This window comes from Lingula anatina, chromosome 6, assembly GCF_051362555.1.
Source record: "Lingula anatina isolate TDL-2025a chromosome 6, LinAna3.0, whole genome shotgun sequence".
Lineage (NCBI taxonomy): Eukaryota > Metazoa > Brachiopoda > Lingulata > Lingulida > Lingulidae > Lingula > Lingula anatina.
In genome coordinates this window covers 4,834,411-4,848,767 of record NC_141772.1, presented here as the reverse complement: position 1 = coordinate 4,848,767, position 14,357 = coordinate 4,834,411, and the positions used below count along the sequence as shown (strand labels likewise).

The 14,357-nt window shown below is 35.7% G+C and overlaps 1 protein-coding gene across 12 annotated transcripts in view; it reads right to left on the bottom strand.

The window, feature by feature from the left end:
* LOC106154771 (uncharacterized) overlaps positions 1 to 14,357 on the bottom strand; it is a 112,678-nt gene that overhangs the window by 55,817 nt on the left and 42,504 nt on the right. For 10 of the 12 annotated variants that reach the window (XM_087015678.1, XM_087015679.1, XM_087015677.1 and 7 more), the window contains one exon: positions 89 to 154. In XM_087015678.1, coding sequence (XP_086871804.1) covers positions 89 to 154 — 66 coding nt within the window. Of the gene's footprint in view, positions 1 to 88; positions 155 to 5,407; positions 5,444 to 9,650; positions 10,486 to 14,357 lie in introns of those variants that run through there. The other 2 variants (XM_087015675.1, XM_087015676.1) reach the window with 2 other exon arrangements.

Genomic DNA, 14,357 nt, shown 5'->3' with positions numbered 1-14,357 from the left:
CCTAACATTTGAGGCTCTGGGGATAGCGGGGTGGGGTGGGGGTGGGGGGGGCAAAAAAGTTTTTTTCTTCTCCAATTTTTCAACATACCTGTACCATCATGTCCAGTCTTCTCTCGTCCAGTAGGACCACCTGCGCCTTCCGCCCCTCGGCCATCTGCAATGACAAGAAGAGCACAATTAAATAACAGGAAGCAAGCCTATGTTTTAATGAAATATGAGATACTTCATCTTTTTGGCAAGCTTTGGGACATAAAACAACTTGGAAATGTTTTTTCCTGATCACCTTTGCTTCAGTGTTTCTCTAATGTTACCTGAAAGAGCAATGGAATGAAAATTGAAGTAATAAAGTATTAGTTTTATATAGTATTATATTATATTAGTATTATATAACCAGAGATAAGTCGCAAGCAAGCAGATTGCCTGGAATACTCTTTCACTGGTACTACTATACCCTAACAAAGATTTTTTTCTGTTTTGTCATAAAAAAGTTTTTACATGGTTTTTCTCTTCCTGGTTAAATAATTTATTTTCATATAAATTGATCTGAGTGGAGTTATGTCACAGCACTTATAATTCCTCATTTTTCTTCATACACAAGAAACAATATACACATAAAGACCCACAGACGTGTGCATATTTAGTCAATTACAAATCTTAGGTATCTGAGATATTGATTTGCATTGTGCAAAGAAATGGCCAGTCATTTTCACTCCAGGAAATTGGTATTAATTCCAAGCAATAATCATTCACAAAAGAACAATAGCAAATTACTGTCATCTGGTTAAACTCCCATGTTACCGGACTTCCTGAGATTTAAACCAGTAAATACTGTGTACAAGCATGAGTGAGGGAAAACAAACAGTACGAGCCATCTTACTGTGCAAAGTCGTTTTGTACCAAGTGACCCCTCAAGCATGGCACGAACAGATTCTATATTTGTCTTGATCTTTGTGTATTTAATGCGATAACACTACCTCCAAACTTAGTGTCAAAATCTTTACATGAGATAAATCAATTCACACTTGATGCTAAATATATAAGCAGAGACCCTCATATGGTTTTTGATGCTTGTCACTGGACTGTAATTGTTGGCATCATGCAAAAAGATCATCAAAAGTGACTTTGTTTCTGTGTGATGTTTTAAGGTTTGTTTATTCACCTTTCTGTGATAAAGATCTATAATCATGGGATTGAATACAAAATTGCTTACGTAAACTCGTGAACTTTTTTCCTTAAATTAATTTCGGTCACAATACATCCTTTCTGTACAACATTTTAATTTATAAATAAGTACATTAATAAGAAGAACCAGGCCCGATAAATATATTATTCAATGGCTTATATTTGTGCGCCTTTCTCCCTTATAAAACATGATTGAAGAGTAAGTACTTATTTTGTGCCCATAAAATACACACATGTAGAAAATCAAACAGAAAATATCCCTCCACTAAATCGAATCTTCAAATGGCCACTTAATTAATGGAGTGAAATCACAAGTGCAACCACTTTGTGGAGAAAAGATCTCAACTTCCAACAAATTTTCTTTTTCACCTCCGAGACTTGATCACATCTTTATCTAGACCAATCAACCATGTATTGTATCTACCTAATTTGTTTTCATTGCCTCCTTTGTAGAAATTAAGTCAAATCAAGATGGTGCCTGGACACAATGGGGGTTTTACAAAGTATACAAACTTGCTACAATTCATTTTACTATGTCCAATATTGGTTTGGTGTATCTTGAACACAACAGGGATTGCCTTTCATTTTCTTATCCCTTGACCAAACTTGTTGAGGTGCTCAATGGCCAATATAGAGGATTTAACAAAGTGCAACCTAGCTTCACTTTCTCATACTTAATCAAGCACCGTATTGCTGTATAATATCTTCAGCAGGGATTTCACCCAAATAAACACAAACTTTTCACCTTCTGATCTTCGACCATTATTTTGCCATTTAAGGTCAGCAAGTTGGACTTAATCAACTGCAAAATGGGCCTACTGTGCCTAATTAGCCTACTGCATTGTATTGGGTGTTAACTTTCGACTTATACCCATATATCAACCACTACAAAGCTTTGTGGATATCTGCAGGGAAATACTTCCATTATGTCAGTAACTACTGCAATGTGGCTTCACAACATTTTGGTCATGATCAGTACAAGCAATTCCAAGATCACCAGGTCAGTACAAGCAATTCCAAGTTCACCACCTCCAAGTCCATACTTCAAAGCAATACTCAACCTGGTTCATAAGCGGTGAGCCGCACTCTCTGACATCTTTGTTTAAATGGTGTATTTTACAAAACTATCCTTGAAAAGGATTTACAGTTACAAAACACTAAGGCCTGTGAATCTATCCAAAAAGAATGTCTTCTCCTTTCCCACAAGCCTTGTTTTGATACATAATTATATCAAAACTGGGTAACTCCCATTCAAAATCTTTAAGTGCCACTGATTTGTTCCCATTGACCAAATGCTGCAGTCAATATTCCACCCTTATCAAATAATATTTCCACAGAATTCACAGACTTAGTTGCATGCATATAGTTCCACAACTTTTTCAACAAGGTGGAAAACACTTGAGAACATATCTCACAATCTTTACAGATTCAGCAAGCTTTGGACTGGTAAGCCTAAAAGAATTTTGGTAAGCCTTTAAAGACAACATCTAATGACCGACCATTCACTTCGTACTCCTGAATAAACAGTAAAACATTTATCCAACCTGTAGTTTTGATAATCTTTATAACATTTAATCATTACACATGAAATCTGAGTTTGATCGCTAAGATTCCATAACCGCAGACCACATCCAGCCATCTTCACAGATGTTCCACATTTTGAATGTGTTATCCTTCAAGGAGTTACCAAAACCTTTGAAGTTCCGAAAAAACATCTGATAATTTAAGTTAAATTTGATGATTTACTCAGCAGACGACATCAGAGTTTACACCTGTCTCCACCTGCAGGGATCAGCTCCTGAACACAGACGTCACTCTGCAGGACCTGGGGTGCCGTACCACACCAACAACTTAATCTACCCAGCATGTACTGGTCTGGGAGAGCACTTCATAGACAGTAAATGTAATATAAGACTCACAGTGGAAACATATTCAGGGAGATATGGGAATTTGTTTTCACTATTTATGAACCAATTAACCCCACCCCCTCCCATCATAAAACTTAGGCAATATGAACCAGCTATACTTGTACTTAAGTTATTATTAAGGATAATAAAAACAAATACAGTTTACCATGTCTAAATGACCTTCACAAACTTAACTGACACATTATTGACCAGTCTTTACATTGCAATACTATAAGCACTTTGTAAGAAATTGGACTATTTTTCTCAGTAAATAACACTAGCACTAATTAAATACCTCTGTTAAAATTTTCAGCCAAAAATAAAGATATGTTTGGAAAAAGAAAGCTTGAAAGAAATAACCTTCCCACCTTCAGACAATCAAATTATCACCTGTAAATTTATCAATACCTACAATGAGCTTACATTTACCCGAGCTCATGTGAAAAGAAATTGGTTGAAAAGTATAAGTGAACAATATCAAAATATCCAAAATATCAAAGAAGAGAGGAAATTTACAGAAGATCTCTCCACAGAATCTCTTGGGAACAGCAGCCACCTGCTGAGAAGGAGTGTACATATCACTCCAGGAAACTTTCTCGGGAATGTAGATCTAAATAATAAGATTAGTGTCTCTCTAGGGCTCTTGCATGTTCTAAGGTGTCTGTGGATTCCCTTGCTTTGAAATGAAACACCTTGGAAATGTACAGTTAAGCAGTGGAAGTGCCTCTTTCCTTTTTTCATTATCTTTTTTTAAATTCTAGAATTGCTCCATTTCCTACCAGGGGAAGCAGCAATGCATATTTCCCATTTTAACAATGCCTCTATTATCAAAGATAGAAGTTTAACACGAATTTTTTCATTTTTACTTCATTATTTACACTGAGATTTCATATAACAACAACTTGAGAAAACACTTTTAAAAGCAGCCAAATGAAATATGTAAATTAAATATAAGAGTCCACTTCTGAAGTACCATAATTCCATATAGCCTTTATAAATAATATATTCCACTTAGGACAAAAGGCCATGACTGCAATATATATTTATAAACCTACAACATCAATACAATTTTTTCTTTTCAATTACCATTAAAATTTTCACATTTAAACAATATCTTTTAACACACTTTACAGACAAACGAGCAAAAACATTCCTTTGATTTTTAAAGGGATGACAAAAAAGACTTAAGCAGCTGAACAGATGCTAGGTAGCCTTGTTTACTCTCCACCACTGAAAACAGCTGTTACAGGGGTCAGATTGAAAACAAAAGACACCTGCAAAGAAAGCTGGTATTGTGTTCACTTTCACTGTCCTTTCATTCCATATGACATGTATCAAATATCTCTAAGAAGTCTCGACAAAAAGTATTGACATTAGGAATAACATATGGAAGACATCGTGACATAACCCGACTGTTTTAGCAGATGACAATGTTTGCATGATACCAAACAACTTTCAATGTGAAAATTACAGAAAAAAGGAATGAAGAAAAAAAAAATGTCACGAGACTAGCAAGCATATAACATACATTAAATATCAGGAGTAGACAACAATAATTGATCTTTTCGCACATCCACGAGACAAATATCAAATTTCATGAAAACAGACAAAAAGAAATTGATTTGTTTTGTGTGAACAATTTCCCTACCAACATTTCTTGCAGTCACGAATTATTCCATGTCAGTGTAAAGCCAATTTCAGTCTATTTTTTTTCCTGTTTCACCTTTGAAGAAAAATATTGGAGTGTGAAAATATTCTTTGTTTTTAGGTGCTAGGATCAAAATGTGACTCACTATATATATACAAGACCTAACAATTTAGTTGGAGCTGTATGTATTTCACAACATTTGAATCCATTTCTAACTTAAAACATGACACATACAAATTATGTAAAATTAATATATATAAACATACTGCTTGATCACTGACATAAGACTTAATTATTATGCACTTCTAAAAAGGAAACATCACAATTTGTTTCAGGGTCTTGTTTATGCAACTCTCATAAATGAGCTGTTTGACATATTTGTGACAGTTATACTTGCCATCTTATTTCTGCTTGATAACTATAAATAAACATTAAGACATTTACACTTAACTATGACTATCTTGTAAGTATCTCAGACAAAAAGCTCACAATGTTCAGCCATTTCATAATTTTGAAACAAATTATGATCAACTGGCAAAATGTCATTTTTCTATTTTAATTTCTACACAAACACCATGCACCAAGTATCTACCTCAAAAGTAACAACAAAATCTAAACAGCTCTGCTATTATAACAATATAAACATGAGAGGTTATCAAGAACCACTTACCCCAAATACCAAGAACCTCATTTTCAAAACACTAGCTGGAGTCTAAAATGCTGTGTTCCTGTAGCTGCAGAAATGAAATCTTCCCAGGTCTAACACCATCACATACACACAGCAGTGGAGAGAATAGAGTGAGTTTAAATAACTAAACAGTTTTCCAATAATTTCACATTGGATTACGCAGGTCTACCAATAACATATCAGCTTCAATGTGCCCCTGAATTTGAATAACCAATATCTTCATTGATTTTCCACTTTCCTAGGCCAGCATAGAGCCCAGCAGGACTTGACCAAGGATAAACAAGGTGAAAATGTGTTAGTTGAGACAAATGTGTTGGTTGTCACAATATCACAATCCTGGTTCCTGGCACTATAAAACCTCTCCAGTAAAAGTATCTCAATGCTGCCTTGATTTCAACATCACTGGATCTAACTATCCAGTGGAAAACTCATACTTAGAATGCAATGATTTTTCCAAATAATTTCAGCCATGAAGAGAATTCCCACTCAGAAGCAGTCAAGTATCGGATCGATGCTCAGGATATGGCTGGGTTATCCAACTGAGAATTTCATACAGAATATACTTGTCGGCTCAAAGTAATCTGAACTAAATATATCTGGCTTCCAATAATTACTATAATGCATTTATCCTCCTCCTAAATTTAAAGTGGTCAATGAGTCAAATGGCACTTGATAGTTAATCTCTGAGCAAAATTCCTCTTGGGAAGTGGGGGGGGGGGGGGGGGGGGCAATGAGTGGAATAATTGCTTTTAGCTTGCCAATAAGTATCAGTGAGTAAAAATCAGCTTCTTGCTCACAACATAGTTGGCAGTTTCTTATCTCAGAAATGAGTCACTATCAAGTTCTTTAAGTCACCTGGGAGAGACAAAATACTGAGAAATTATACTTATGAAAACTGGCATCATCTGGGTATTGGGGTTCAGAAAAATTGAATCAATTGGCTAGATTTGCACACCTTTTCTATCCTTAAAGGTTGATGAAGACATCAATGAAATCCATCCAAGAATGATAACATCATTTCTCAGGAAGTGTGCTTCTTTGAGGCGATTGACAATTTTCCATGAAAATCAATTTCATGCTCGATGATCTGAACAGGAATACAAAATCTTCTTCACTAAACTGACTAAAACACAAAGAAAATCTAGTAAGGTAATTCATACAGTAGGTAAGTCATTCTAGATAGCCAATTTTCCTTGAAAGCTCATGCCACATGTTTCTTGTCCATCATTGAGACAAGAAACGTGATATGGAGCTCTCCTGAGAAAGGAGGGGAAGTTCACTCAAGGTGAAAATGACTGCTAATCTTTCCCAAGGTGCTTGAAAAGACTGATCACTCTTGTCAACATTTCACTCAAGCTGAAGTTTCTCAGAAATGAGATGTCTTGAAGTAAAGTAGATAATCTGATAAGTTTTCTTCAGAATTCTGTCACTCCTGTGAACTGGAAGAGGAATCTTCACATGAATCATTCAACATTTCTTCTGCTGACCAGCTTCATAACAAATTGACAGTTTTTTTTTTTTTTTTTTTCAGAATGTGAGACACAAACCAGTCAGCCTTTTTTTTCTGGAACATTTTGCCAAATAAAATTGTAAGAAGTCTCCAGTTTCTCTCTGTAAAATGCCAAATCCAAGAACACACATTCCTGACGGAAAATCTTCTCAAATTCTGTCTGCCATTAGATTGAGCACATTATACAATCAAGCAATTTCTCATTGTGTGGGGAAAAAAGAAACAGACAAAAATATTCCTGTCACGGCCTTTGAATTTGTAGTGGTCTGTCCAGACAAGTGTCTACTGGCTCTTTGCTATCCCAGTTTTTTCCTGACCACCCTCAACTGAAATACAGTGACAGTGGTCAAAAACCCAAGGACCACCCAGTTGATATTGACCACTGTGAACCAGTGCCAGACAAAATGAAACAGTCCAGCCTCAAACTGCCAAATTCAGATGGCCAAGTTCTCTTATAATGGCTCTACAATAAATGCAGTTCCAACAAAAACTTTCTCAGTGACAAAATTTACTTTCACTGTTTGCAACCTTAAGTTATAATCAATGGAATCCTGGTGAAGGTATAGCTAGTAAAGACATTCAGAGCATACAGTTCATACAATCATTCTTTTCACAAAGACGCAATCTCCTTCAACAAACACGTCAGTATTGAAGCCCCATCTCAGTAAATAGACGGTGTGTAAAAAGATAATCATATCTGCATGAGAATATTGCCAAGGCCACTGAACTATAGATCCTGCTTTCAAGCCTCCCTCTTTTTCTTCTTGACTGTAAAAGTTAATTTTGGTATCAGATTATCAGGTCTTTTTTCCTTATCTCTTATGTACAATAAGTTTTGAGATCATACTCTACATCCTGTACTTGCTTCCTGAAGAGATGAAAAAACCAGACTGATAAAAAATACCTCTTGTCTCCTCCTACATACAACAACATGGACTGTGTTTTAACTACCTACAGGGTGTCTCTTAAGTCTCTGGACGTATAAGCACAATGCTATTTTCAAATTTAAAATTTTGAACAACATTTTATTATTAGAAACATAAAAAAATCCCACCTTCAACTTGATTCCCATCACCTGAGATACAAACGTTGATACATTTTGAAAGATTCAGGTGGAATTAAATAGTCCCATATAGTGCTATTTCCTATGTAGGGCACCCTGTAGAATAGCCTGAAAAGTCATAATATGAGTAGCTGTGTAGATATTCCCATCTTACGCCCAGAAGCAGTGTTGCCAGAGCTGCATGCTGATCTAGGTCCATGACCTCAGGGAAGATGCCTCAGGTGCCACACTGGCCCCGATCACACATATATCTTGCCTGGTTTAGTCTCTCATAGTTCTTTATACTAAAAAGAACTGCCTTGTTGTAATGACTGTTTTAACTCTTATTGTTTTTATTTTTTATCTTTATGGGTGAAACTTTAATAAAATAAACTGAACTGAACTGAACGGTTTTAAAAATGGTTCAATTTGACAGGAAAAATACCTCAGGTTCCTCCCTGGCCCTGAATCACATATCTCTTGCCTGGCTCAAAAATGGTTCAATTCAATGCACTCACATGGGCCATATTAGTAAACATTATAGAGACAGAATGCATGTCATTGATTACACCATCTAATCATAGGAAATCAATCAAATCTTTCTCTTGGAAAAAAAGACAACAGGAGCATGATTTAAGACACCACATATACATCGTCTTGTGAACAGAGCTTAAAGGTATCACTTTTATACTCATACACCTGTATCAGTTTGTTCCTATGTTATCATAGACAGCAGATAAGATGCCTGCAGTGATGACATAACTCCACAGTAAATATAGAACACTGTATTCCTGACACATACTTGCCCTGAAAGAAGACACACCTTACCTTAGGAGGAATCCATGTAGTTGTAAAGAAGCATTTGTTTTTATCCATATTGTAGCCTACATCTGTCCTCTCAGAAAATAGGCAAATAATATTTTAGAGAAGGTGGGACTTATTACCACATCTGAATACATCATAAAATTATTATTATTATTATTATTATTATTATTATTATTATTATTATTATTATTATTATTATTATTATTACATTAATAAATACCCCAGTTGATATAGACAGGCAAGCAAATAATATTTTAGTTTGTAAAGAAAGTAAACCATTTCTAACAATGCCAAATATGTTTTTTTCCCTGAGGCATAACATTTAAACCTTCCCAAAGAGCCTTAAGTTTTTATCACCATTACAAAAGACACATTGAAATCATATTTCATATTTATTTTGGCAATTCCCAGAAGTACACAAAACATATGAAAAGTGAAACTGAATTTTTACAACTAGATTTTGTGCATGTATTAGCTACTGAGTTCCTAAATGAAAACGTCTGACAGAACTTGTCTGGAATATCTCTAAAGAAGTTGTCATTTTTTTTTTTTTAATTAAGTGTGTGAAGACACTCGTATTGCCACAGGTGCTCAGCAACTGACACCAACTCTTCACATGTCAAAGAAAAAAAGTGTTCCCACTCCTGTCAAGAGGCCCACACATCAACCTGTCTTATACCAAGTTTTCACTCAAATCTAAACTTGCCAAATATGGTTAACTGAAACTCAAGATATGGCCCATGGTTTCAAGTTATATTAGATTCTCTTACAAATGGAGCATAAAAACTGACTAAGAGTATAATACTTGACCATAGTTTGACCATAGCTATGACCATATATATACTGACCAGATCCAATAAGGACTGTCTCCACGAGTTGACCATTGCCTTCATCATCATGACGTCCCTTTACAGTACTCCAATCAAAGAATGGCAGATTCTTTTCCTCTTAAAATAATTTGACTGGATCCAATGTGTGTTGTCTTATAGCTTCCATATCTTAAGCCATCACCAAGGATCATAAAAGTTCTTCAAAGGTAGTTGTTGAAATTCAAAAGATATCCAAATCCAATATGATCAAAATCTCTACCTGGAGTACGCATTCAAAATCTATCCTGCTGTGTTCAAAGAACTTTTGAGACTAAACCTCCAAATTCAGATCTAATCTAAAAAATTTTTCAGATCTAATCTAAAAAATCATGTCTGTTCCACAATAACATGGGATAACACCACCTTCTTCTCTGGAACCTCCAGTCAAGTTGTGGTTACAATTTTCATTACACAAACCGAAAAAATTACAGACAATCCTTCTCAACAGGAACCGTGAGTCACTAACACTGCTCCGTCTCTATCCAGTAGTGGCGTAATGAGTGGGGGTATCCCATTCCACGTGTAATGCACTAAACCGCTGATGACACGAACAACAATAATAAAAATTCCTCTTTTTGATACAGGTGCACCATTCCTGTGTTAAATCAACAATGTGAAAGATATGTACTGTGCACACTGACTCCTCACTAGATCCTATACGCCATCTGAAAAATGACCCTTATAATAAGTGCTTTATCCTGTTGTTTCCAGGAGCCTGCAACCCTTCTAAAATTCTAAAATCCCATAAAGTTCCACAAAGTGTTATAAAAATTACATAAACACAGATAAAAAGATCATGGTATCCTCTCTACATTTCTTCATTTATAAATTATATTTGGGTGGAAATGCAAGAGCAGTCTGTTACTTTTAAAAAAATTTATCCTGTTTGTCCAAAGAATAAATTCCTTGATTTGTTGTTCCTGATAGCACAACTACAGCATGGCAGTAAGTAGAGTAAGTAGTGGTCTACCTCCACTCTCCCACTATTACTTGTGCATTGTCAGCCCTTCATCTAATTCACACACTCTAACACTGTTATAAACTATTAACTGAGAAGTTGCACAATTATGTTCCTCATCACAGATAATAAGAAAGGCAGAAAATCACACTGCTGGTGAGTTGCCTTCGACCAACTATTTTGACTATGGAATGTGCTTCCTAAACCAGTTAGTATCTGTGTGTTACAAAATCAGACACAGGTAACTTTGTGTTGTAATATCACTCTGTTCCAGACCCCTCAGAATAAGTTAAACATCACAACATTGCTGAGCCCGACTTTTTCTCAGTGTGAAAAGTCAAACACTAGGACAGGTGCTTCTTCTTTCTCCCAAGTAAAGAGTCCATGAACTACTGTGTGTAATCAAACACCGAGTTGGGTGCTTCCTCCTTTACCAAAGAGTAGAAGCATAAGGCAATATGTAACCAGAGGCAGTTACTAGTAGCTCCTATGTGCTTTGCAAGTCACAAAAATCTCTCTCTGATCATGTAGATTGGTAAAGACACAGTACAAATGTTTGCCCCAGCCAGTCTATCACTGAAGCTGTGTGCTCAGCCACAGTTTATTAGTCAAGAACAGTAAATGTGAGATGTGGTGAAGAAAAGAAGCAGTCAGGTGTGTCAACCTAAGGAGATCACTCGTCACACGCGCCTTCTCGTTTGACATCAACTATCATGATTACATTACACTTGGGTAACTTTTATCTCTCTCTTTTGTTTACTCACATCAAAACACTTCACCTGAGAAAAGAGAACAGTTCTGACAATCACAAAGCTATGCATCAGATTGATATACAATTTCCAAATAAGTTTTATCCATATTTTTCCTCTGCACATATCCTCCACAAAAGCCATAAAAAATTGCAATTTTCAAATTTCTTGAAACAAAAATGAATTTTCCCCCCAAAAAAACCCTAAAAGAAAAGTCCATACTTTTTAGTCACTGCTATTCACAGCCATGTAACATCCACCTGTCGTCTGCCATTCTCGACTCTGATCATGACCATGGTCCACTACATTTCCAGGTGAACATTGCCACCAACCTTTTCAATCAGCGAAAGGAAGCAGCTGCTCTGAGAACAGACTACAGTAAAAAATATTAGAGCAGTTGGACTTTCTGTTACATACAAGTCCTTGACAGGTAATCATTGTGTCCAAAACACCTGACATTAAGGCTTCGTTCACATGCAATGTCTATTTTCTAAATTCTATTTTCTATTTGCGGTATGTCTTATGATCACGGTCTGTGGCCTGAATATCCCGCGGCGTAATTACTGGCAGCGCGAGCCAGTTACTATAAGTTACTATAAGTAACTGGCTCGCGCTGCCAGTAATTACGCGGCGGGATATTCAGGGCACAGATCGTGATCATAAGATAGCGCAAATAGAAAATAGAAATTAGAAAATAGACATTGCATGTGAACTAAGCCTAAGCAGACAGCAACAGCAGGTGCCACTCAATGACAGTCCATTTGTCACTGTAATTCATCAAAATAAATAATGACTCATTTTGTCAGGTAGCCACCAATACCCAGTGTTATATTTGGATTAATATGACCAATGGATTAATCTTAAGTAAACTGTTTTTAAACATTAAAATATAGAAGACTTTTTTTGCCAAACATTTCTTTTCTAGTCTGCAGTTGATGTGGCAATATTTCCGTGTACCCTTATAAGTCATAAGTCACTTCAGTTTTTTCAAACATCCCTACAAACTGGACAGTCTGTCCAGGGTTTCCAGAATGTTCCTATGATTATGGTTGTAATTGTACAATCCTATCCAAGGAAATGGAGAAAGTACAAGTTTGTGGGTGTAACATGATGTTCGGCAAAACCTCCAAGCAGCTCTTGAATGTTCAGCAACCAAACTATCCAAATTGTACCTTCTCCAATGTTCAAAATTGTCTCAATTCTGCCTTGAAAACCACTGCTAGAGTTTTCTAAAACACTTCCACCTTTCAGACATGATAATTTGACCTTCAACCACCACCCTTTGTTCTTGGGCAGTTCTCACCTTTCACAATTTCTACTGTTACCATGGAAACTGCACAAATCATAACTGAATCATCCCAAACAAAGCACAGCTATTTCGTCTTGACCTTTGGCATGTCCAAGTCAATTTTCCTCTGAAAATTCGTTAGCTCTAACCTCTTTTGTATGCCTTTGATCATATAACATTCCTCACTTTTTTAAAAAGCTCTAAAAGCACACATAACCAATTTTTTTGTAAATTGGCAGAAAGCGTTTTTGAGCCTTTCTTCCTTCTCTTATTCCGTGCCTAAATAAGGAAGATTAATCATTTCATCAGTCTTTCATTCCAACTGTTTGATTAATATATTTTGTCCAATGCATTTTTTATTTTTGCAAATGTATTTCCTCTTGTTAAATCAAATGAAATGAAATCCATTCTCCATTATATCCAATACACACAATACATTTTCCCTCTTTTTTTCCCCAAATTGACTCCTGCAGAGGCTTAATCCTTTAGTCCTCTATGCACATTCCACTCAAATAAATTTGCAGGCTTATTCGGAACCTCTCATTCAATTAGCGGGAGGTTGTCTGTGTTATTTACACAGAATCACACACATGGCTAACTACCCTGTCATCTTCTACTCCTCCATTACACACGGCCTCATTGTGTTGCTCTGAACACATGGAAACCTTCTCACACAATTGACTTGCAAGAGATGAAAAAAAAAGGGTACAGAAGAAAAAAGCCTGGGTTTAGTTATGATGTTTAAAAAAGTAACTTTTGTATAAAACAAACAATTGTAAATTAATTATTTGTAAATAAATTCATCAACTCATTTATTCATTTTATCATTTATGATTATTAATATAATCAATGAATCATTATCATTATATACATATTTTCCCACATCTACCTATTTATTTATTTATTAATTTACAACTAACTAAAGGTCTGATTTTTGCACCTAACATGAAAAGAAAAATGTGTTAGTTCTTGAAACCTTAAAATTCTTCTTTGCTAAAAAGTAATACAAGACACAGCATGAGCCAAAAGAACTGAACCCATTAACAGCTGCTGCCCCCTGGTGAAAACATCGCTGTTGAAAAAAAAAAATCATGGCATTTTTTATACTCTAAGCGGAAATCCGACCAGGAAGTGTGTAACCAGCCAACAAATGCTTGTAAAATGACAAAATAGGTCACAAGCCTCAGACTAATTAACCTTTTTTTGGAGGAGTCTCTCTCTGCTAAATAACAAACATATATTTTTCAATCTACCCGAGTAGAAAGTTTTCTTTAAACACAAAATCAAAATTCAAACACCCATTTAAAAAATATCAATATTCTGCAAAATCAGATCAGAGTAATTATTTTTCTAACATCTCAGAATGATGGATATGACTAATCACCTCCTCAACATTGGCCATGTACATCAAATAATACACTGTGTAGGGCTGACTTCAGAAAAAACCCTAATCTCCACAACAGATTAGTCAATTAATCTCCAACTGAGGCAGTTGAAGTTTTATCAGGGCTCTTAATTGCACCTGAATCACTCACTGCAGTACCTTACCTGTGGTACATTAATTTTTCCTAAGTACCTGACAGGTAGGATATGTTCAATATAGTCCGAGACCCTAATTACACCATAAAAAACAAACAATGTGCTAGCATTAAAATGTTGATTCATTATCTCCTGTGTTTTTCTGATGATAA